This window comes from Leptinotarsa decemlineata, unplaced genomic scaffold, assembly GCF_025532065.1.
Source record: "Leptinotarsa decemlineata unplaced genomic scaffold, Ldec_3_MD MMD2_P_RNA_scaffold_6, whole genome shotgun sequence".
Classification (NCBI taxonomy): domain Eukaryota; kingdom Metazoa; phylum Arthropoda; class Insecta; order Coleoptera; family Chrysomelidae; genus Leptinotarsa; species Leptinotarsa decemlineata.
In genome coordinates this window covers 2858828-2883522 of record NW_027412533.1, presented here as the reverse complement: position 1 = coordinate 2883522, position 24695 = coordinate 2858828, and the positions used below count along the sequence as shown (strand labels likewise).

Sequence of the window (24695 nt, the reverse complement as noted above, 5' to 3'; positions counted from 1 at the left end):
ACAGGTTCTCGAAAGTGCAATAACCACCAAGGTTAATGCATATTTCATATTTCAGAAAGAGAATGTGCTCCTTGCCTATACGTTTCCAGATGATGGAAAGAGGGTGGCGATCAAATATTCATGTTTTTGTGATCGCATGTGTTAGGTTGGAGTGCTTTTGGATGACAGTGCTTATGTAAAGTATATACATGCAGCAAAAAAACATTTTCTCATCTTAAGTTTTCAATATATTGTGACATTATAAAGTTTTGATGAACGATTGTTCCAGTTAGATTTATACTATTATATCAATGTATTTTCAGGTAGGATATTATCTATCACATATATTAGACGCATATATATTTCTCATCTCATTCTCTTTTGACGGTGCATGTATATTTGAGCAAAGATTTTATTTTCATAAGATTAATGCGTGTTCTTATACCTTGGATTCAGATATACTGTGAAAAAATTGCAATTGCTTTTATGGGAATTTGACAAACAATATTTGCCACTCGTATGCGCACTAGGAAAGATCTGTTCGAAATAATCAAACAATATGGTCATGGATTCGCGTGCCTTACCAAAAATCTTCATTATTTCTTCAATTTCATTATAAAAAAGTAATTCAACATAGCAGAGTTATATAATTATATTTGCAAATGATCGGAACTTATGAATGTACTGATTTGTAAGCATTCCAAAAAGTTGATTTTCAAACCGTTCTCCTCATATCACCAATATTGAATATGGGACGAAAACCACAAGTGTCTTTTTGACTAACCCATATTGAAAATGTCATATCTATTCTAATAAATTCACTCAATTATTATTTGTTCTGTAGGCACCATCCAAATCTTTATTTTTCAAATAAAATAAGTAAAAAAAAAATTATGTTGAACGGATTTATTGAAATAAAAAAGATGTTGATAATGTACTGAAAACTAAAAAATAATTCGGAAGGTCCTAGGTAGCAGTTATTACAACACACTCTTCGGCAATCTACAATCTAACCAATAGATCAGATAAAAATATAATAAACTCGTTGGACATTATTACCTTTTTTCAATCAAACCGTTCAACAAATTTTTCATACTTATTTAATTTTTAGTTTCTAATTTTGTTACTCAATTTTTCTCATTCTGTTTAGTTCATTTAGTGCCTCAGTATTACAAGGTAATATGTTATCCGTCATTTTGTAGCTGCGGCCATCTTGAATTTGCATCTTTTTCAAAGTGATTCATTATTCTACTAGTCAAACCTGTCATTTTGATACCCATATTGAGGTGGTTGTGAAAAAAATATGTAATCCGCTATTTTGTAGCTGCGGCCATCTTAAATCTGCATATTTCACAGAGTGCACTACTATTCTACTAGTCATGCCCTGTCATTTGATACCCATATTGAGGTAGTAGTGACACAATAAGTAATCCACCATTTTGTAGCTGCGGCCATCTTGGAATCAGAATGATACAGAATTTATTAAATTGTATAGTTATCAAAATTAATAGTCTAATCAACAAGTTCAAAAACATGAAAAAATAGAGATAAAGGTTCTAAAAATATGAACGATAGATCATTCGATTCGTAATCACCTCTAGAAAAATGTTTTGAAGGTTTTTGGTGCAGGTATAAAATTGCAATTGTTATTGACAAAATAAGATTAAAAAAATGGTATTTAGTTTTTCGTTAATAACTCAAGAAATATTAATATTTAGGCAATTTTGAAAAAAGCTCGTTAAAGAGGAGGAAATTTCCGATAAAAAAGTCCCGACTCCCGAAACTCTATCTCCATTGTTTATAATTTTGATTTGACGTTGAAAATGGGGTTCCACGCAGCTGTTACGGCATACGCGCGCTGCCGCTAAAGAGAGTTTATCAGAAGAAATATTTTTTTCATAACATAAAATGTCATTTTAAAAATTTGAAATCATTCTAGTATCTTCTTAACACTTGAATTCTTTTGTTTATTTATTATAATACTTTTTTATGGCACTTTTTTATCAATAGCTGTTTTCATAAATTGTTTCTGCTTCAGAAAAAAATATAACATTGGTCAATATTTGTTCATAACAAATTGGTAAACTAATAAACAATTAAATAATGCATGAAAAAAAATTTTTTTTCGCCAAACTATTTAAAAGTGTAAATTATGATTTTAAAAGCAAAATTATTTCTCAACTAATTATTTAAACGAACGAAATATAGAAAGATAGATTTTAAACAATTGAAAATTGAAATAAATTTTTTTTTTAAATCATAACTATCTCTAGACAACAAAACTGCAAAAAAAATTCAAAAATATTGAATTTCTCTATTTGTTTAAAACAATTTTGTACACAAATTACGTAAAAAATTCATATTCTATGTTAATAACTGACATTGTTTAATGTGAAAACAGACATAGCTAAATATCAATTGAAAAAAAAATTATCAACAATTTTTAGATATATATCAGATATATATCCACGAAGTTAAAAATTTATAGGCCAGATATTTATACCTTTTATCCCATTATTTATGCCAACGGAGATTGTGAAAAAAAATTTCAGTTAACAATTGAATAACTTTATGAAAAATGGTGATAAAACTTTTTTCCTACGGGACTCGATTCATTGAAGTGTTGAGAAGATACTAGAATTTTTTCAAATTTTTAAAATGACATTTTATGTTATAAAAAATTATTTCTTTTGATAAACTCTCTTTAGCGACAGCGTGGGCATGCCGTAACAGCCGTGCGGAACCCTATCTTCAAAATCAAATTAAAACTATAAATAATGGAGATAGAGTTTCGTGAGTCGGGACTTTTTCATCGACAATTTTCTCCTCTTTAACGAGCTTTTCTCAAAATTGCTTATATATTAATACTTTTTGAGCTATTAACGAAAAACTGAATACCATTTTTTTTTAATTTTATTTTGTTAATAACAATTGCAATTTTTTACCTTCACCAAAATCGTTCAAAAACATTTTTCTAGAGGTGATTTCGAATCGAATGATATATCGCTCATATTTTTAGAACCTTTATCTCTATTTTTCATGTTTTTGAACTTGTTGATTAGACTATAAATGTGTGCACCAAATACCAAATCAATCTGTCAACAGGAAGGAGGATCGAACTTCAATTTCGAAATTTAACCCAAACAATCAAACAGGCCAAGTTTAATGAAACTGTTTAGTAAAAACGGGCGATATTGGTAGATTCACCAAAATATGTCAATGTCTTATGATTCGTACTATCGTTTTTTGAAGTTGGAAAAAGTTGGTTCATAGCTTGTTGCAGTGGTTTTATTTCATAGAATGAAGTCAGTAATATTCATTGCAGTGGTGAATTTAATCGAAACAGGAGTGGAATTCACCAATTCGAACCAATTTCCGCCACTGCCTACTTGTATTACAACATATCAACTACGTATTTTGTACCAACACGAGTATACAAAGTTGTTTATTAACAATTATTTTGGATTTTATTCTCTAGGGTATCCATGAACAAAGAATAAAACCCGTCAATAAATTTGAATCATTTTTCAGTTTTCAGATGGACAAATTGTAATCAAGTCTGTAATCGAGTCTGTTACCTATTTTACTCGTACTATAGGATTTACTGGCGGATCCGAAGGGGGTTGCAGACCCTCTTTTGGTTTGGCATTTTTTAAATTGTTCGAAATTGTTTTCATAACGGTATTCAATTAAGCAATATAAAAATAACAACTATTAATGTAAATATGGCCTCATTCACGCATGAAAGTAGGGAAAATTAAAAAAATATTTTTATGAGTCAGCCCCCCTTTAAAAGATGGTAAAAAACTGGGATTTGAAATATTAAAGGTTATATGTTCAAATGGTTTTCAACAATATCAATGGAGGTAATTTTTTCTTGGAAATTGATGGAAAGTGATAGAATTATTTTTATTTCTGACCGGGATATTATAAGCTTATATCGTCATAGTTATGCTATCAATAAAGAGGGTCATAACTCCCTTGGGACATTATAGATTTTATAATTCCCTCTATCTTTCACAAGTAAAAATAAATAGAAATGAAAACTGAACCATATTTTATTTATTCACGTCATTACAAATAATAAATGTACAATTTTGAAATGTTCCCTGAAAATTACTTCCGCCACTGGAAACAATTTCTTCTTTTGTATGGCTGGAGCTTCTGTTCACTACAGTCGAGGTACCTGCCTCTTCTGTTGACAAAGTAGACAACATACGCGCCGTTTTATTTCTCAATTCGATGCTATCCTCCAAATACCCCTCCGCCACCGTGGAACTTTTCCAACCTCCGTGTCTTTTTAAGTTAGTCATAGTTGCTCCTGCATTGGCTAGAGCAGTAGCAGAAGTGCGACGAAGGCAATGTCCCGTATAGGAAGATGAGTTTGGCAATCCTAAATACATTGCGATTTTGCTGAGGATTTTCCCAAACATGTTTTTTCCAATTGGCTGAGATGTACATTTATTTTGTCGGAAGCTCAAAAAAAATCGTTCAATACCTTTAGGACGCAAAGACATATAAAGTCTTAATAAAGGCAAAGCGGAGAACTCTTTTTCATCCACAACTGTAAATTTCTTTGATACACCAGTTTTACTTTCCGGTACGTTCACTACCATAACGGAATCCCGGTCCTCTATATCCGATATCTTCATATTCAAAAGTTCCTGACTTCTGCATCCTCCAAAATAACCCATAATCAAAACATCCTATAACAAAAAAAGGAAATAAATACACACAAAAAGGAAAATAAGAAAAAAATTACCTTATGCAATAAATGAATATCATTAGGAGCGTCCTTTAGGAATCTGATAACATCTTTAGGAGATAAAACAGCAGACTTTTTCGGCTTATAACTCTTACTCTTCCGTTTCAAAAAAGCCTGTAGTTTATTGAACTTGTTGATATCTCGTTTCTCATGTATAGTCACCATCGATTTTAGCATTGACCATTTAGTCCATAAAGAATTCGGACTATACGTTTCTAACTGAAACGAATAAACACAATTACTACCAAATCTACCGAAAAACATAGAAAATTCCTTACCAGTTCTTGAAAATATGCCAGAAATACAGTTTCAGTGACATCTTTTGGCATAACATTTTTCCGTGTCAGCCAGTCCAGATATATCTTGTATTCTTTTTGGTATACGGCTTCACTTTTCGATGGAATTAATGATTCTCTTGCTTGTTCAGCTTTTTTCAAAATATCCTCCATTATATTTGGGGTAGAAAACACGTTTTCACCGCAAACACAGCTTGATAACAAAGTTCTGTTTATAAACAAGTAACATAGCAACAACCTAGCAATAAGAAAACTCTACTATAATCAACGGTACCTGATTCAAATATACCGGGAAGGTAATGAATTGGTACATTTTTCCGTTTCAAAAATGAACAAAATTTTATTGAAATCGGTCAGAAATAAAATTATCTATGTACCACGGGAATTAATGAGCCTTAATAACCTCAGGCAATTGCTGTCCCTCGGGCCAGAGGCCCTCGGGACGCAAACTTTGCCATCGGTAATTAAGGCCCTCCTAATTCCCTTGATACATAAATAACTATTATTTTTTATTTAGAAATTATATATGTGAAAAGCACTTTTTTCAGTTATTTCTTTCCCAATTAGTTTTTAGGAAGATTCTGAGTTTAAAAAAAATATACCCAATGACCCCTCACAGTCTTGTCGCTCACGAGAATTTCTAAATAACATAAACATTCTAATATAGTGTCGCTTCAACCATTGAAAAATCTACGATGACATACCTTGACTTTAATTAAAAAAACCATCATATTTTTGAACGCTCTGTCTGAACCGAGAATTTTGTTGTAGTTCAGGTACTCACCTTATCTCGTAGCATATCCCTAGTCCTGGTCGCCTGCGCCCTGCTCCGATGCAATTCCAGCTGCAGTTCCAAACACCTCTCCTGCCAGTTGACTGAAGCAGCACTACCACTTCCGCTGCCATGTCCACCCGCGTCGACAACATCGAAAGCGGCCAGAGGAGGTGGCAACACCGAACTCGCGTCGCGGATTCTGCGGGGCAAGAGTCTGGGCGACGAGGGTGTCGACTGCGATGACCTGGAAAGGATAGGTAAAAGTTTGATTGTTCTAAGATAGATCGTTTCATCTTTTGCGTAATCTCGAAGAATCATCAATAAACATTCTTATATCTGGTGGTGAATACACCGGGTGTCAACGAATCTATTAGACAAGTCATAATTTCTACACTATTAGGTGTATCAAAATGAAATTTGGTATAGGTAAACAATATGCAAATAAAATAGTTTTCAAATATTTATCAGTTTCCGGTCACTCCAGGTTTCACCGGAAACTGCTCTGGTTCTAATTTTTTTAATGAAACACCCTGTATATTGTAACATTCTTTGAATTCTGGATCAAATTGTGACATTTTCAAAAGTTTTAACGCCTACTTAATTTTTTCAGGTGCATTCAAGTGCATCTAGGTGGCCATGATCGGACGTATACTAATCTAAGGACCTCAGGTGATATCAGAAAATCACAATTTCGGAGTTTTAGTGACTAGTAGGTTAGATATGAATAAGATAAGTTGGCAAAATTACATTAGCGACCATTTTAGACAAGAACTTTCCGAAAAAAGGATTTTTTGACAAATCTATCGATACTAATTTATTTGCGATTGAATTACAAATAAGAACATAAATTAAATATTACTGAAGAAAATATTTAATAGTAATTTATTTAATCTTGTCAAGTGTGCCTTGGATAATAATTTATTTACTTTTGCAAGCACACTCCGAAAAAAATATTTTTTGACAAATCTATCGTTATAAATGTAAGGTTTTTCTACAACTATTCAGTTTAAAAACATTTCATTTCGTTATTGATTTTTATTTTTGTGTCATAAATTCTTGTTAGAAAATTAACTTTTCATAACTCTATTATCGAGAAGTCGCCCAAAATATCCATCTGCTTGGATGTTTTATGTTATTATTTTTATTTTGATTTGTCCTTATCATTTTCATATTTTATCATCGCATATCATTGAAATGGTCTCTTCTCTCGAAAAGAAAATTTATTGCCGAAAAACGACAGGCACCACTTGGGATGTTTCGAGTAGGTACTCATTGTTAACACTTTCATGGATTAAGACAAGGGCCCAAGTGGTTTGCCTTTCTTGACTAAATTTATGACTCCGACCATTGTGAGAGATAATTTTTCCAGAGTTACTGGGAACACATATTTTCTTAGCCGATGCAGGCAGTCTAATCCTAATTCTGATTCACCTCGCCACGAGGTTACACTGTTATTTTTTCGTTTGTCGTTTTGTTGGTGTTATTAATACATTTTATTATTTGTAAACGCTGTTTCCGTCTGAATAATAATTAACCTATCACAAGTCTCGACACTAATTTATTTGCGAATGGATCAACAAATTTAACAAAATTAACTAATAATTTCAGCGATGTGCTTTTACTTTTACTTTTTACAACATCCCAATTTCTTAAAAATTTCATTATAGTAAAGTGCATTCCTTCTTGTTCAAGACATATTTCTGTTGTTCAATTGTTCATCTCAACACGTAACATTTGAGGTGTTATACTTCTAAATAGATGTGGAATCCTTTCTTCCTAGATTTCAAGAGTAGTTGGGGCTTTTGCACAGTAGAACATTTCTTTAATATATCTCCAAATGAAAAAATCTGGCACAGTCAGACCCGGCGAGCGGGCAGGCCACCGTACTGGACCATCGGTTGCAATAACTTGGTATTATGAGGAAGGAGGTGCTCCATCTTATTGGAAGTAAATTTGCCTTTGCCGTAAAACTACTATAGGTAAATTATTGAGGTAATCCTCGATTTCATTTAAAAAAAAACATAAGTACATAACGCCTGTTAACTGACCTTGAAACAATATCGGCCCAATTATTCTGTTTCCAACTATACCAGCCCAGATATTGACGACAAACCATTCTTTAAAATTGCCCTCTCCTATTGAATGTCAATTTTGTTGGGCCCAGTATCGAAAAGTTTGCTTATCAAACATTCCATTATTTGTAAACCGTGATTCTTCGGAAAATAGAATAAAGTTGATATAATGTGGGTTAACTCAATAACTTTGAAGCAATCAATCACAAAACACTACTTGTTTATCGCCATCTTCAAGATAAAAATGTTGATGTGACTGATATTTAAATGCTCGATATCTGTGCTTTTTCAGTATTTTCCTTGCTGAGTCGTGACTTATCTGAATTTCTCAACTAATTTCTCTTAAAGAAACCATTTTTCAACCTCAATCATAGCAAGAACGTTAATCTCGGTCTCCTCATTTATGATAAACATGTGTTCTGCCTCTTCATTTCTCTCTTGCCTAAAACGATAATATCAACATACGGAAAATACTGATGGGAGGGACGGTGTCGATTGGGATATATCTGAGCAAACTACTCAGCAGCATTCCTTGAATTTCTGTGGCATTCTTCAAACAATAAAAACATATCCACTTTTTCGCTTTGAGCATACATTATTTTGACGGAATATTAAACTAGAATTTAACGAAAATCAAGAAACTTTTACCTTCTGCTCATAAAGCTTATGTCCCTGTCATAACCTAAGTGAGTGATTTGTTTTCCAAAGAAGACTTGATGTAAATAACTGCCAAATATTATGCGTCATGCCTATCCACGACACACTTGACAAAAGTAAATAAATTATTATCAAGTATTTTCCTCAGAATTATTTAATTTATTTTCTAATTTGTAATCCATTCGCAAATAAATTACTACCGTTAGATTCACCAAAAATTACTTTTCTTGTCAAAAAATGTTAGCCATTTGAAAAATAATCGACACGAAAATTCAATTTTGCCAACTTGTCTTGTTCATATGTAACATACTAGTCACTAAAACTTCGCGATTGTAATTTTCTGATATCACCCGAGGTCCTTAGATTACTTTACGTCCGATCATGGCCACCTAGATGTAATTTAAAAAGTGACTCTGAAAAAATGTAGTAGGCGTGAAAACTTTCAAGAATGTCACATTCTGAACCAGAATTGTCTCAGAAAGCCAAATATATTAAAATATACAGGGTGTTCCGTTTGAAAATTTAGAACCGGAGCCGTTTCCGGTGAAACCGAAAGAGACCGGACGGTGAAAAATATGTTGCCTATAACAATTCTTATTTTGAATCATTTGAGTCTAGAAGTTCTCTGCTGCAGGCAGCCATTGATGCAATTGAACCCAGGTTTGTGTTTAATAAACCCTACAAAATACAAATAAAACACTTAAATGAAATGAATAAAAACACTTTTGTCTAAATACCACTGGTAGATTTTATTTATACGATCGGTTTCGGGTTTTATACTTGATCAAGTATAAAACTAGTTTTATACTTGATCAAGTATAACATTATTCTGAGGTGGGTTAAAGGGCACGACAGGAGTGAAGGTAATCGCATTGCCGACTTAGTCCAGCCAAGGAAGCGGCTGGACTAAGAATTTTAGGACCCAGTGACACCTACGGCCTGATGACTTCGACAATTACGGAACTAGCCACACGTCACACCCAAACTCAATCCCTAAAGAGATGGGATGGAATCAAAAGATGCAGTCTTGCTAGGATCATCCTCGGCGACCCTGAGAAGCTGTCGCCGAAGAAATATCTGACGATGACCAGGAAAAACCTACGCGTAACAGTAGGATTTTTGGCTGGCCACTGCCAACTAAGGAAACACCTCCATATGTGAACAGGAAGATGAAACTATCAGGCATGTATTATGCAAGTGTCCGAAGTTATCGTCAATGAGAGAGTATGTGTTCGGCGAGTCTTGGCCTATATCTGCCGATATAAAGGAGATGTCTCCCTGTGACCTGTCCAACTTCTTGGAAAGGACAGGATGGACGATGACCTAGAAAGACAACTCTTCGGGAGGATTTACAATGGGTCACATGTGTCCTAAGTGCTGTGGGTCTACACTCACTGTTCCTACTCTACAGATACAGATAATCTAGAAGGTATGACTTGTCTAATAGATTCGTTGACACCCGGTATTTCAAACAGCTCTTTATGAATGGATAATACTTGGCTAATATTCATGGAACGTCCAGTGTTTCGAATGTCAACAACTTTGAAGCATTTCATATGTCGAAGTGATCAGTGAAACATGTCGAAGTGATCTGCATACAGGATTACCAATTTTCAGAAAAGAACGAAAAGTTAATTTGTTAAATACAAGTTGATAAAATATAGTACGTTTTTTCTTGACAAAAATACACTAGACAGTGGAAAGTTAAGAACCAAAATGTCAACAAGGACTCTGGCTTCCTCCACAACAACTAACTTTCGAAAATACTTCGTACATGCTCACCTGAAATCAACAAGCCACTCTTTGAATTTTCATGACTTTTAACATCAAAATACACACCCCTTGTTCATTTCCCAACTGCGCCCATACCTGCCATATCTATTCACTACAAACAGACCGAAAATGGAGATAAATTTTCGTTTTCCCTGACGTATCAAATGCCCTCCTTGACTTTTTATCTATATCAATGTATCAACGAGATTATACCGACTACAGAAAACATATTTTATTGTAAATGGGGGAGAAAATGAGTAAGTTGAAGGAAGGGAATGACTTACGAAATGGCATTGATAAAATATTGACAGAAAGTGAGAAGGCAGCATTTGAATAACTCTATGTAAAATGAAAAAAAAAATCGTGTGAAGAAATGATGGATACTCTAATTTTCCAAATACAATGTTCATCTATGTACTATAGATGAAAAAGAACGATAAACTACTCTAAGTACTGAATGGCCTGACGCTGGAACGACACACTTACATTATTGGGTTTATGACTGAATGGCGTGAACGTTAAAAATATACGTAGATAAAAATTAAAAAGAGTATCAGATAATTCACCAGCAAACACATTGCTGCAATCAATCAGAGACACACAATTAGAAGCATTATGACTAGGTGATTCGGAAATAATATTTTTAGAATTAGAGATTCGATATCACGTGTGAAAACTATAAAGAAGCTATTTTTAAAATAAACCCAGATATATTCATTGGGTTTATGTTGTCGACGAGTTTCTTTGGAAATAATTGCTCTCGAGGTTCTACTCAACACACATCGAACTACACTTTGGAGGAATTTTATCATCCTTCTGGAATAAACATCCCAAAATGGACTTTTATAAAGTCAGTAATCAGATATTCCATGATGAACATTATGGTCCGAAGCTCATAGTTTGGAAGCTAAAAATTATTTGAGTTGAAAACGAGCCATCCTGAATGAACTTCTGTACAATCTGTTACCTAGGTTTCATAGGAATTTTTTAGTGAAGTATACTTTAAATAGTCTTATTTTGCCTAGTTAAGTTTTAATTCGATATTCTCTTCATTTTGTATTTGTCTCATTCTACAATAACGATTACCTACCAGGTGAAGGTAAAATTGGTGTTTCTGTTTTTGTGAATTCTTGAAAAGCAATGATTTATACGCTTCGAGAACGGATTGAAATAATGAGTTTGTACTACCAAAATGAAAATAGTGCTAGAGCTGCTGCCCGTATGTTCAATGATAATCATCCAGGAAGAAATGTACGACACAAATACGTTTCAGAATTATTGAACAAATTCATGGAAACTGGATTTGATAACAATAAAAAGCATAACCGTTCAGAAGTTGTCAACGATGAAGCTATTAGTACTGCGGTTGTAGGGTTTACTATACCTTTATTAATTGAAGTAATATTTTTAAGCCACAGAAAATTCAACTATGTACTTATTTTATTTCAAGTTGCCTTGTCAACCTGTTTTACAAGTACCTACAACTGATATCGATTTATTAGTTTCCGATCTACCCTGTGTGTATGTGTGTTTGTGCGCTCTTGCCACTATTTAGTTTTGTTGAAACAAGCGCGACCGAGTATCAAAATCTGGGGTGCGGGCGTGTCGTCGGGGGAAGCAGACTGTCAGTCGTAGCACAAACCGCGGAGCAACCATTCATTTGTTTTGTGATTTTTCGCGTTTTCATAATATTTTCGTAGGTACCTATGCTAATATGGATTCTAAAATGCGTGGATTGGGCAGTGAAAATAGGAGGTTTCTGGCAGAATGGACTGAACAATATTGTTTTACGCTGCCTTAACTGCAACACGACAAAATGTTCGTTGGCTAAGTAAAGGTCAAATTATTGAAAGTTGCTGGCTGATAAAAGAAAAAGTAATCTCCTTCTCGCAAAAGTTAGATACGGAGGGAGCCAGAAAGCACAAACAAGCGTAATATGCTGGTCGCGGCTTTTTTTGAAGATATTTTGAAATACTCAAATGCGCTCAACACAGAATCACAAGGAAATGGAAAATTAATATGTGATCTGATACAAAACGTGTCTGCTTTTCGTTGCATGCTGGATATCTTCGAAAAAGATAGTGCAAGACAAGAATTTATTCATATTCCGACAATTCTTTAATATAAAAAGAACTCTGAAGAAGACATTGCAGTGTTTGTAAAATTTCTGGCCGATCTTAGGAACGAATTTGCTATAAGATTCCAAAACTTTGCAGAGATGGGCAAGCTATCTCCGTTTCGTAAATCGTCATTTGAAGTTGATGTAGCAGCAAACAGATGTGGCTGCCAAAGGCATCACTTCAAATAGAGATAAATCATTTGCAAGAAGATGGGTCTTTGCAAATATATAAAATGTTTAGTTTTATACGTTTGTCGATATTGGAGTGATACGAATCTTCGTTTATACCGTCAAGTTCATACCCAACGACCTCAAAAACTGAATGTTTGGGCAGGAATTTCAGGTGACCACATCATATGACCTTTTCTATCGATGGTATTTTGACTAGTGATAAATATTTCGATATGTTGGAGAATCGAATGATACCATGCATCAATAAGGCAATTGAGAAGGATATAAATTGATTCGAAAACGAAATAGTTTTTCAGTAGGAAGGTGCACTTCCTCATTATGCAGCTCCAGTGCGACAATTTTTGGATGACCATTTTCCATTGGATTGGCAGAAGAGGTCCTACTGAATAACCACCAAGGTCTCTGGACCTCACCCTCTGTAGATTTCTTTCTATGGGGTCATCTGAAGTCTAAAATGTATGAGATAGAATCAACAACATTAGAAGATTTGAGGGAGAATATCATGACACTTTACAGAGAAATAACTCCCGAGATTCTCAACCATGTGAGGGCAGCAATGGAAGCTTGTTTGTACCATTGTATGGAAGTTGGTGGAAATGTTTTTGAACATTTACTATAGAATTTTTTTTCTCCTCATTGCCCAGTACCTAATCAGATTTTGATTCAAGAATTAATAAAACATCTCTTTTTCTGATTTATTGATTCCATATTTGTCTCTAGAACTAATATTTCAAAATGTGGCCTCCTGTATAATTGTTGACCTATTTTTTCATTTTTCCTGCAAATCATCGTTTCAAAAGTTATTCAGGGTGGCTCGTTTTCAACTCAAATAGTTTGTAGCTCCCGAACCATAAGCTTCAGACCATATGTTTTATACTTTTTTGAAATATGCTCATTATGGAGCATCTGATAATGCAAAACAATATAGGGTGATCCATTTTTAAAAAATGGTGACATGCTATGGGGGTGCGATATACTATTGTTGACGTATTTTATTTTTCCTGAATATAATTGTACCAAAAGTTATTCAGGGTGGCTCGTTTCAAATGGAATGCACTGTATATAGCAACAGTTGCACCAAAGTACAAAGATCCACTGGATATGCTACCTACATATATTCTAGAACTGAAGGCTGTCATTGGAATTCTCTACTTGATGGAGCTTTATAAAAGTGAGAGAAAAAATACCAAAGACTTTTGGACTGAATATGGCTCAGGCCTCGAAATTATTCGCAACAATGGCCCATCGCAGATTTACGTTCTCATTGTCTTTCATACGATTTGATGATGTTTATACGAGAAGTGAAAGAAAGAAGGCTGACAAATTGTGCCCCATCAGAACGTTTTTTAACACTTCGTGTAAAAACTGTAAGGACTGCTACACTCCAAACTTCTATGTGACATTGGATGAAATGCTATTTGCTTTCCAAAGCCGCTCTGGCTTTCGCATGTGTATACCAAAGAAACCAGTTCGTTATGGAATAAAAGTGTTCGCGTTAACTGATGCAAGAACTTGTTATGTCGTCAATTTAGAAGTTTATATTGGTCCATACAATATTTCAAACAAAAGAGATTAGTCTAATCAACAAGTTCAAAAACATGAAAAATAGAGATAAAGGTACTGAGAATATGAGCGATAGCTCATTCGATTCGGAATCACCTCTAGAAAAATGTTTTTGAACGATTTTGGTGCAGGTGCAAAATAAGATGAAAAAAAAATGGTATTTAGTTTTTCGTTAATAACTCAAGAAACATTATTAATTAAGCAATTTTGAAAAAAGCTCGTAAAAGAGGTGGAAATTTCCGATAAAAAAGTACCGACTTCCGAAGCTCTATCTCCATTATTTATAATTTTAATTTGACTTTGAAAATATGGTTCCGCGCGGCTGTTACGGCATGCGCGCGCTGCCGCTAAAGAGAGTTTATCAAAAGAAATATTTTTTTATAACATAAAATGTCATTTTAAAAATTTGATAAAAATCTAGTATCTTCTTAACACTTGAATGAATCGAGTCCCGTAGAAAAAAAAGTTTTATCACCATTCTTCAAAAAGTTATTCAATTGTTAACTAACAATTTTTTTCCCAATCTCCGTTGGCATAAATAATGGGATAAAAGGTATAAATAATTGGCCTATAAATTTTAAACTTCGTGGAGCCCTTTTGATATATATACTTCATACGATCCTGCGATAAAAGTTCATGAAAATTTATTAATTTGTTAATTATGATTTTTTATAACTATTGCAGAATGAAATATCTAAAAATTGTTAATGATTTTTTTCAATTGATATTCAGCTATGTCTGTTTTCACATTGAACAATGGCAGTTAGTAACATAAGATATGAATTTTTTAAGTGATTTGTTTATTAAATTGTTTTAAACAAATACAGAAATACAATATTTTTGAAAAAATTTTTTTTGCTATTTTGTTCTTTTGATAAACTCTCTTTAGCGGCATCGCGCGCATGCCGTAACAGCCGCGCGGAACCCTGTTTTTAACGTCAAATTAAAATTATAAATAATGGAGATTGAGTTCCGGGAGTCGGGACTTTTTTATCGGAAATTTCCTCCTCTTTAACGAATTTTTTTTCAGAATTGCTTAAATAATAATATTTTTTGAGTTATCAACGAAAAACTAAATACCATTTTTTTAATCTTATTTTTTTAATAACAATTACAATTTTTTACCTGCACCAAAATCCTACAAAAATATTTTTCTAGAGAAATTTTACAATGGACAATTGGTTCACAATCATAGAATAACAATCCTAGGAACTATTCGCAAGGAACTGAAAGATATCACATCAAGGCAAATACACTCGTAGAAATGCCACTTTGATATCATATGTGCCGAAAAAAAAATATGTCCTTTTAATTTCTTCCATGCTCTTTGATGACAAAATTGACGCAGCGACAGGAGACCAGTGTAAGCCAGATGATTACCTGTTAAAACATAACTATATGCGGTGTTGATTCGGCTGACTAAAAGATGGTTGCATATTATGTAAGTAGAACCACTTGCAGGTGGTCGATCGCAGGAGTGAATGCTCTTATAATAAGTCAAAGCAATGCCCCTTCCCGAGATAACAATTACAAACACCGGAAGTTATTTCTGAAAAAACTTGCTTATGACTAAGTTATGGAAAATCTAACCAATCGAGCAACTAATCCACATATTAGAAAAGATATCAGGGGTTTGTTGCTGAAATTCTCTGGTACAACCACTCTGCCTCCGTGAGCAAGGCGCGAAAATGAACATGGACGTTGTTCTTACTGCAGAAATCGAAAAATGAGATATTTTTGCAAACGGTGTTCAAAATGGCTTTGTTTAGAACGCGTTAATCCGTTTTGTAGGGATTGCGAGCATGAAAGTTACGATAATTAACTTTATTTCTGATTCATTAATTCATAGTTTTTTTAAGTTATGCAGCAATTTAAAAAAACAGGTGTTTTTTTGTTTGAATTAGATACACCTTTGATTTTGTTAATCAATATATCACGAAAGAATTTTTTTCTTTCGTGTAATTCAACGTTTATATGAAAGTAGATTTTTCAGGAGGGCTTTCTTCCAGTTTGTGTTTGAAAGTTGTTTCTTTGCATGATCTACACATCCATGTACCTATAGAGTTGCTTATTTTCAAATTTATTACTTCCTTCCTTTCTTTGGAAGATTCCCACATTTTTTTGTATCAAGATGGAGTAGTAGAAAGCCAAACACTTTCTTTCTCAAAAATCAATAAACAATTCTGAATGAAAAGTTTTTTTTTTCATTTTATTCATCTCATTATTTCTGTTAACTGAAAAACGTGTCTGACAGACACCACCCAAGTGTGCACGTTACTCTGTTTCACCCGGGTGCAGGAGGGTCGAACAAATAAAAATAGTCCCCATCAAGCCTTGTAATTCCAACAGTTGGATCACAATACTATTCAAACTATTACCTTCCCAATATTTTCCAAATGATAATTAAAATATCCATTTTTTCAAACTCTTCACTATCTCTCTTTCATCGTTAAATACATCAACTTCACTCACCTCGTCAACTCCCCAAGCCTCGCGAGCGGATCGAAAACCTGGCTCAGCCTCCTCTGATTCTCCTCCCCCATTCTTTTCGCTCCTCTAAGTCACTTCCATGTCACGCCAAACGAACGAAAAACAAAGACACAACAACAAAACTAACGCTACTCCTGGATGGAAGTTCAGATCACAACCGCGATTTTCGCGAACACAAAAAAAACAATCGCGCGCGTTATCTACGTCACGAAGAAGAAGAAATCTCTAAGGCAACTGGGACCATACTGACATGAAGCAGACTTAGACATCAGAATCTAGTGTGCATTGGGCATTGACCCCTCCGCATAAGTAAGGTCGTCTAAGAGCATTCTTTATTCTTTCTCTTGTACTAACAAAACAGTTGAGCGGCGCTTAGATTTCATTCATCTTTTGCTGTTAGGTAAACAGGCGGGTTATGAAGTGACAATTAAAGTTTCAAATGCTCGAATAACAATTAACAGAGATTCAACAATTGGATAATATTATAATGCTCTTTTGTATATATAACTATGATTAAAGGTATGTTATTTTTTTAAGGACTTCGTTGGATTGCAGAAGACTTGAATGGACGACGTGGTTTCGGGACCTGAAACAAAAACAAAATCTAATGTAATATATGTTAAAAAATGATGCATGTTGTTTAACATTGTTATCACAATTTGAAAGTTTTAGGTCCCAGTCAGGTAGTAACAAAATACTAGGAATAAATTTGATGATTATAATTATACACGGTAATGATTTGTCCATATACATATAATGAACATTACCATAGCTTTCGAAAGGTACTTTTAGTCATCTCTTGATTATGCTAACTCGGTTAGCGAAACGCTCGTCGAGAGTCAGCAGTTTTGTTCTGGTGGAGAAAAAGTACTTTCAATACATTCATTTCACGCCGGAAGTTCCAAATTCTACTTATCAAGCCCTCACTTAATTTCAATATAAGTGTGATTTTCGTATTTCCATCCGAATTTTTTGTAGAAAAGCAATAATTTGAATCTAAATAAAATACAGTACATTCAATGAATCATCACAAAAAAAAATTAAGAATCCATTTCTCATTCTATTATTGAGATTACATGCTTTATTAGACCAGAACCTGTCATTGGAATCGCTTAAGGCTTTGCCAAAAAAAGATTGAACATCTAGATGGCAAGAAGATTTATGGACTCCTGGCAGAATCTTCCAGGATTGGCTCACTTCAAGGCGTTTATTCACCCTTCGAAGCTTGATACCAAACAGTTGTTGGGCTATAGTAGGGATGAACTACGATGTCTAAGAGGTCTTCTTACAGGTCACTGTCATTTGAATCATTATATGCAGAGATTCGGACTGTCGGAAGACAGTGTGTGTCGCCTCTGTTTGGAAAATGATGAAACAGAACAGCACATACTTTTTGCCTGCTCCGCTGGGAACCGAATCAGGTTTTTAGAATTCAGCAGAGCCGTACTCTTATCATCTGACCTGAAAGACCACTAACCATGCAAACTAATCGGCTTCGTTAAGAATTATGAATAGGTGTGAGCCACAATAAACCCTTGCGGGTTGCGATGGAGGGTCAAATGGACCCACTCACTTTGGACCTAACCTAACCTTACATGCTTAGGGTTACACTCCAATAAAAAGAAATACTTAGGTGAAAATTAAATAGATTCAATTTGAAAAATTATGTTAATTATTTCGAAGATGTCCTTATTCTTCCATTAAAATTGACGTATCGCGACAGATAAGACCATAGATACAAGAATTGATACATTTTCAATCATACATATGAGTCAACTAAATTTCGCTTAGTAGGATAAATTCTTATATTATACTTTAATGCAATCAGATTTTTCGATATAATTCCTTTCAAAAATAGAAGACTATTCTTCATTTATTAAAAACACTTTCTCAACAATAGAACGAAAATTACGGTCTCTCGACGCGTATTTCGCTAACCAAGTTAGCGTCCCCAGGACAGCTCCCATTATTGCCCACAACAAAAAATGACGGGACTACAATTTCTTGTCCATAGACTGCCCACATTTTCATTGTGCAAAGAAAGGCATGAAATTGAGAGAAAAGTTGTAAGGGAGCAAGCTAAGGTGGCTGAAAGCAACGGGTATACATCAAATATAGTGGAAAAATTAATTAGAAAACAAAAATGTAGGGAATATCTTCGTAATGCCTCGACTTTTTGAAAAGAGAAAGATTCAAAATTCACAGTGCTTCCATATGAATCCAAATACACCAATTGGTTGGTCCAAACATTCAAAAAAAGTGTCTTTCAAAACTGCACGTACACTTCAACAAGTGTTGGGCAGCCCGAAAGACAAGACATTGGAAAAATAAAAGTCTGGGATATACGAAATAAGCTGCGAGGATTGTGATAAGAAATATGTTGTTCAAACCAAACGAACTATATTAGCTCGCCACAAGGAACATGTTTGGCATGTTCAGTTTCATACACCGGAGAAATCTAGTGAGAATAAGTAAGAATTGTTTAAAATTATTGAGACTGGTACATGACAACAGGTTTCTGGATGCCTTCGAAAGCTTGGAAATCGAAAAGTGCGGAATGAGTTCTATGAATAGCGACAAAAATACTATTTCGAACAGTCCTTCATTTGGTCTTATACTTAATAATTCTGAATAAAAAATAAATAAATATTAGAGAAAATCACCAACATAGAGGAAATACATAACAATTTAGAGATATTAAAAACAGGTAGTTTACGATAGGATCAATAACAGCTAATAGTTAGGTAATAGTAACCGTTTTGGTGTTTTGGGAAAATGAGTTCAGTAGATTCATTTTAAGCCAGTACCAACCTGTGGAATTTTCTGCCAGCAATCTATGAGTATGTGTTGTACTGTGAGTGGAGATATTTTGATTGCAGTGGCTTTACCAGAACCTTATATGAAATATTCAAAACAGAAATAAGATGGCTTGAAATTTGTGGATATATGTTTGATGGAGCCTGTCTGTGAGATGGTAACGCTGATATTGAGTTTTCAATTTGACTTGAGCTAGAGGTTGGAATTTGGTAGCGGTATACGCCAAGAATGTAAAGAATATATTGGGAAGTGAATGTTTGCCAAACAACGAAATAGTTGCCGGTATACCAGTCAAGGGTCACCTTCTCCATATATGGGGCCATAGGTAATAATACCAATATCTTTCGGAACCACATCGGGTCTACCGTAAATTACTCATATATCAGTAAGTGTACAAATGATATGCCTTAGAATTAAATAAAAATTGCCGTAATTTTTTTTTACAGAACTCTCCCCAACAAGGTAACACATCCGTTGAATGAATACCTAGATCCGAATGCAAGATCTCTGAGACCTTTCACTGGTTAGCAATACCTGATAGATCACATATTGCTGAGAGGCTGAATACTCTGATTAGTCTAACAACAAATCAGAATCGACAGTCTTTCACTGGTCTATATCGTTATTACTAGCCGTATACCGCAAGTTCATGACATGCGACGTCTGCGAAATCACGTTATTATAAATTTTAAATTCGCAGAGGCCATATCGGAAGTTTTATTGAGTTTGAAATTGATCGGACCGATTCGATTCCGCAGTCGAAACCCCAGGGAGGCGATGTTAAATGTGTGCAATTTCATATTTCGTCAGCATATGGAAAAAAGTTATCATTCGGACTGTCAACAGCAAAAAAGAGAGCAGAAAAATGGAAAAGTGTACTGGAATTTATTATTCAAAATGGAGGATTTAACAGGTTCCTGTTTTACAGCAATTTTCAGAAACATTATTATAATTGGGATTTTTTTTTGATAATTTTTACCTTTTTCAGATTGCGTGAAATTACTATACCCAATGAATCATGAAAAAAAAATGAATATCAAATATCTGAATTGAGGACGTTTAGTTTTTGGTTCACTACAGAATGCATTTTTTTACATAATTTACGGATAGCAGAAATGAAAGTCTTGCTTTCTGACCAAAGTTTGATCGCATTTGGAGTTCCAAAGGGTTTCAACTGGGGCTCACTATTAAGACAGATCTAACTTTTAGTTTCAATGCCGACTTTTCATTTTTGGTATTTCTAGTAATAAAATTCCAGTTGTGAAAGATCTTTAAAACATGCCGGTTTGTCACACGAAGGCAGACATCTTGACCGGCAGAGCATATGATTCTCCGACCTAATGATCTTACCTCACGGTGTGGGAAGTGGTTATTGGTTAATAATGCTGGCGAGCCTTTCCGTATTTTCCGGAGCTACGGGGACAATACCCGACAAGCTGTCAAAAAATTGCAGCAGTTGAGTTCTGATCTTGAACCAATCAGACCCTGTCCTTTCTTTCAACGATGTTCAAAAAGTATAACACATCGACCCTAAAATATCAACTTATGCTAATTCCTAGTGAGAAAACGAAGGAAAAAGGGTAACCACCTAAAAACATTTTTCCATACTGGAATGATCATGTCACGAAATAATTTTGTAGAAAAACAAGATTTTTAGAATATTGAGTCTGTTTCACTACTTCTTAAATTCCACAGATGAGAGCAATTTCAATCAATCAGGGAGTTATTTATACAACCGGATGGACTGAATGGTGTTTGTATGTCAAGTTCAGGTGGCGAATATCAGTTCGAAAGCTAATTTTTCCATGATGATACCTACTTATTTTCGTTGGGATTATTTTGTACAATAAAATGCATAAGCAAAATCTCCACCGTAGTTTATTTAAGTATCACATCAAACTGTAAGTAGATTGTTCTCAATTTATTATACAGAGTGGCCGTTTTTTTTAATGGAATTGCATGGGTAACTTTTAAACCATAAGAGTCAGAATGTCGGTCAAACGGAGAAAAATGTTGCATTCATGAAAGCACTGTCGAGTGGTTCAAACGAATCGAAAATATCAGGGTCGGTTATTGAGATATCATAAGAAAAGTAAATTCCGTCACTTTGATTTTTCTTTTTTTCCACGTTACTTCAATTATAAGTATTTTTGATTCGATAGTAAATTCTCCTCAATTTTACGATATCATATTTAAAATCCAACGTTTCGTACTATGTGGGCCATCCTCTACAACATTTTTTTAAATACGGACCAGCACATTTTATGACACTTTTCGAAATAAATGTTCATGCTGAATTCAACATCATGTCATACAATGTCATTCAGAGTTGATTTTCAAATGATTGTGATCCTCATCCAAATTTATCTGTTTCGAATCTGTATTGAATTGTTGTAAATGTGCAATAAGAAAAGATTTTCAATTATTCCAACTGATACTTTCCCTGGGGATAAATGGGACGCGTTTACATATGAAAATTATTTTTTCATCACTGTTTCCCCGTACCGCTATATTTTCGACGGCTGAAATTTTGTTTGTAGGTTCGTTTTATGTTGTAGATGTGCAATGAGAAATGATTTTTAAATATTCCAACTGAGCCGCGGGGGAAAAGGTGCGATCAAATCAAATCAAAATGTACTTTATTGTCGAAGATGAAATCTCATTAACAAAGTGTTACTTTTCTAAGAAATATAAGATTCACAACTTAATAGATATAAGTCGAAAATAAAATATCATAGTCAAAGTGTTATTATTTTCAAGAATATAAGTTATACAAATTAAAAGTAGTATTTGAAATTTGAACATTTGGTGATTTCAGATTTTTGGGGTGAAAAAGTAGTCATACAGTAATAATATATATTCTACATATTGAAATAAATAATAATAATAATGAATATTCTCAAGCAGAAGAACAACTCAGTAGCACTTGTGCTAAGTTGAACTTCGCCTTTTGTTATGTCAGCAACTAGCTCTCTAATTTATTTAAATATTTGTATGTAACTACAGCTGGGTAACAATAAAGACGATTATTATTATTATTATTATTATATAAGTCTGAGAATATAAAAACTATAAAGCATAAAAATATAAAAGTGAATGCATAGAAAATAAAAGTAAGTATTCTCAACTATACAGTTCAGAGCTAAATGTAAACATCGAACAAAAAGTTAAAAAAGTGACATAGTTTAAATACCAGTAGGTACTGAAACACAATAATTAAAATTAATTGTTTGTATTGAAAGGGTTATATTTTTAGGAGTGATTAATTTTTGGGAAAGAAAGTTTTTGGCTTTCTACTACTCCATCTGATACAAAAAAAAATGGATGAGAGAATCTTCCAATGAAAGGAAGGAAGTAATCAATTTGAAAATAAGTAACTCTATACATGGATGTGTAGATCATGCAAAGAAGTAACTTTCAGACACAAATTGAAAGAAAGTCCTCCTGAAACAGCTACTTTCATATAAACATTGAATTACACGAAAGAAAAAAATTCTTTCGAAACAAATACTTCTATATGAACACTGAATTATACAGAAGATACTTTTCTCTATTCAGTTTGTATATCAAACATTTGTTGAGGAATAAGAATCAGATATCATTCACATGAGTTCTACTTCGAATGAATGGTAATAAATTGTACTCACATGGAACACTGTCACCCTCACTGGTATACACCGATGTTTCGCCTTAAGACACTTGCCCTAAGGCTCTTCAGTACCAAATTGGATAACATTATAGAAAATACACACACTTCATTCATAAATTACGATTTTGAATGTCACGGAATAAGCTTGATCTGCTTATATCATCGATGACATCGTAATGGCATTCATTCACCTATTTGATTTATTCCCAGCCATGAGGAATCTTATTTGAATTGAAAGGGTTATATTTTTAGGAGTGATTAATTTTTGGGAAAGAAAGTTTTTGGCTTTCTACTACTCCATCTGATACAAAAAAAATGGATGAGAGAGTTACTTATTTTCAAATTGATTACTTCCTTCCTTTCTTTGGAAGGAGTAGTAGAAAGCCAAAAACTTTCTTTCCCAATAATTGTTTGTATAATTTAAATTTCTGTCTGAATAGAATTCGTCTAAAGAATAAAAGGCCTTTGAAATCAGAAGCTTTTTTACAGACTTTCTAAATTTAGTGGTACACGTTATGCTTTTGATCTCAATTGGCAAATGGTTAAACATTTTCTTTCCATTATATATGAAAGACCTCTCAATTCTTGATGATATTGGAATCGGTAAACCTATATCGAGCTTATTTCTGGTATTTCGTCGTGGTGAAGTGAAAATTTCCGTCCTGTATTTTTTTTGCATCAGACACATCATTTCCAATATAAGTAGGGAAGGCAAGGTCAAGATTTCATGCCTTCTGAATAAAGATCGACAGGAATCTCTGAATCCAACTCTACACATATTTCTAACTCCTCTTTTTTGTAGTACAAACACTCCATCAAACATGTATTGGCAACACGTTCCCCGAAAACAGATACAGTATCTCAGATGGGAATCAATGAGAGCAAAGTATACATTTTTGCCATATTAGTGCCCAATTCATTTGCTGATACTCTGACTGCAAAGCATCCTGATGAATTTTTTTTACATAGGTTATTTATGTGACCTTCAAAATCCAAATTTTCATCAATCTGTAATCCCAGAAATTTGGCTGACATTTTGTTTTCTATTAATTGGGTACCCAGATAGATATCTAGTGTGGAGCACTTGAGGGTGATGATGCTAGTTTTTGAGATATTGAATGACAAGAGATTAGCATCACACCAGTCTTTATAAAATAAAATTACCTTTTCATCACTGTTTCTCCATGCCCTTAAATTTCCGACATTGCACCCGTGCGGAGCCGGAGCGACTCGCTACTTTTAAATATTTGTAATTCTCTCATTATAACATTAGCAATCAGATTATAACGAGTATATCAACCTTTTAAATGGCACCATATTCACTCACCAAGGGTTAACTTTCCCATCGAAAAGAATATTCCAAAATATCAAATCATATTCAATGATACACTAAGTCACTACAGTAAACTTCCAAATAAAGCGATTTTCCCGAACTATAACAGAAACACTGCAATATTATCTATGCACATGAAGAAGTGTGGACATGCACTTGAATAATAAAAACGATACGAACATATGTCTCCCATGGGGCATATTAAGCAGATGGCG

General features: G+C 33.9%; 2 protein-coding genes across 10 annotated transcripts in view; both read right to left on the bottom strand.

Annotated features, from left to right (window-relative positions):
• Window positions 1–24695, bottom strand: part of LOC111510402 (uncharacterized protein CG43867) — a 746925-nt gene that overhangs the window by 620454 nt on the left and 101776 nt on the right. For all 9 annotated transcript variants that reach the window (XM_074169806.1, XM_074169808.1, XM_074169807.1 and 6 more), the window contains 2 exons: window positions 16664–17267; window positions 5825–6059 (listed from right to left, as the gene is read on the bottom strand). In XM_074169806.1, the coding sequence (XP_074025907.1) occupies window positions 5825–6059; window positions 16664–16734 (306 nt within the window). In that variant the 5' untranslated portion in view covers window positions 16735–17267. The remainder of the gene's footprint in view (window positions 1–5824; window positions 6060–16663; window positions 17268–24695) is intronic.
• On the bottom strand, window positions 3712–5801 carry LOC141480075 (uncharacterized). Its single transcript, XM_074169829.1, has 3 exons — window positions 5023–5801; window positions 4742–4963; window positions 3712–4685 (listed from the first exon to the last, which is right to left on the bottom strand). The coding sequence occupies exons 1-3, from the start codon at window positions 5191–5193 to the stop codon at window positions 4038–4040; spliced, it is 1041 nt and encodes a 346-aa protein (XP_074025930.1). The 5' UTR covers window positions 5194–5801; the 3' UTR covers window positions 3712–4037.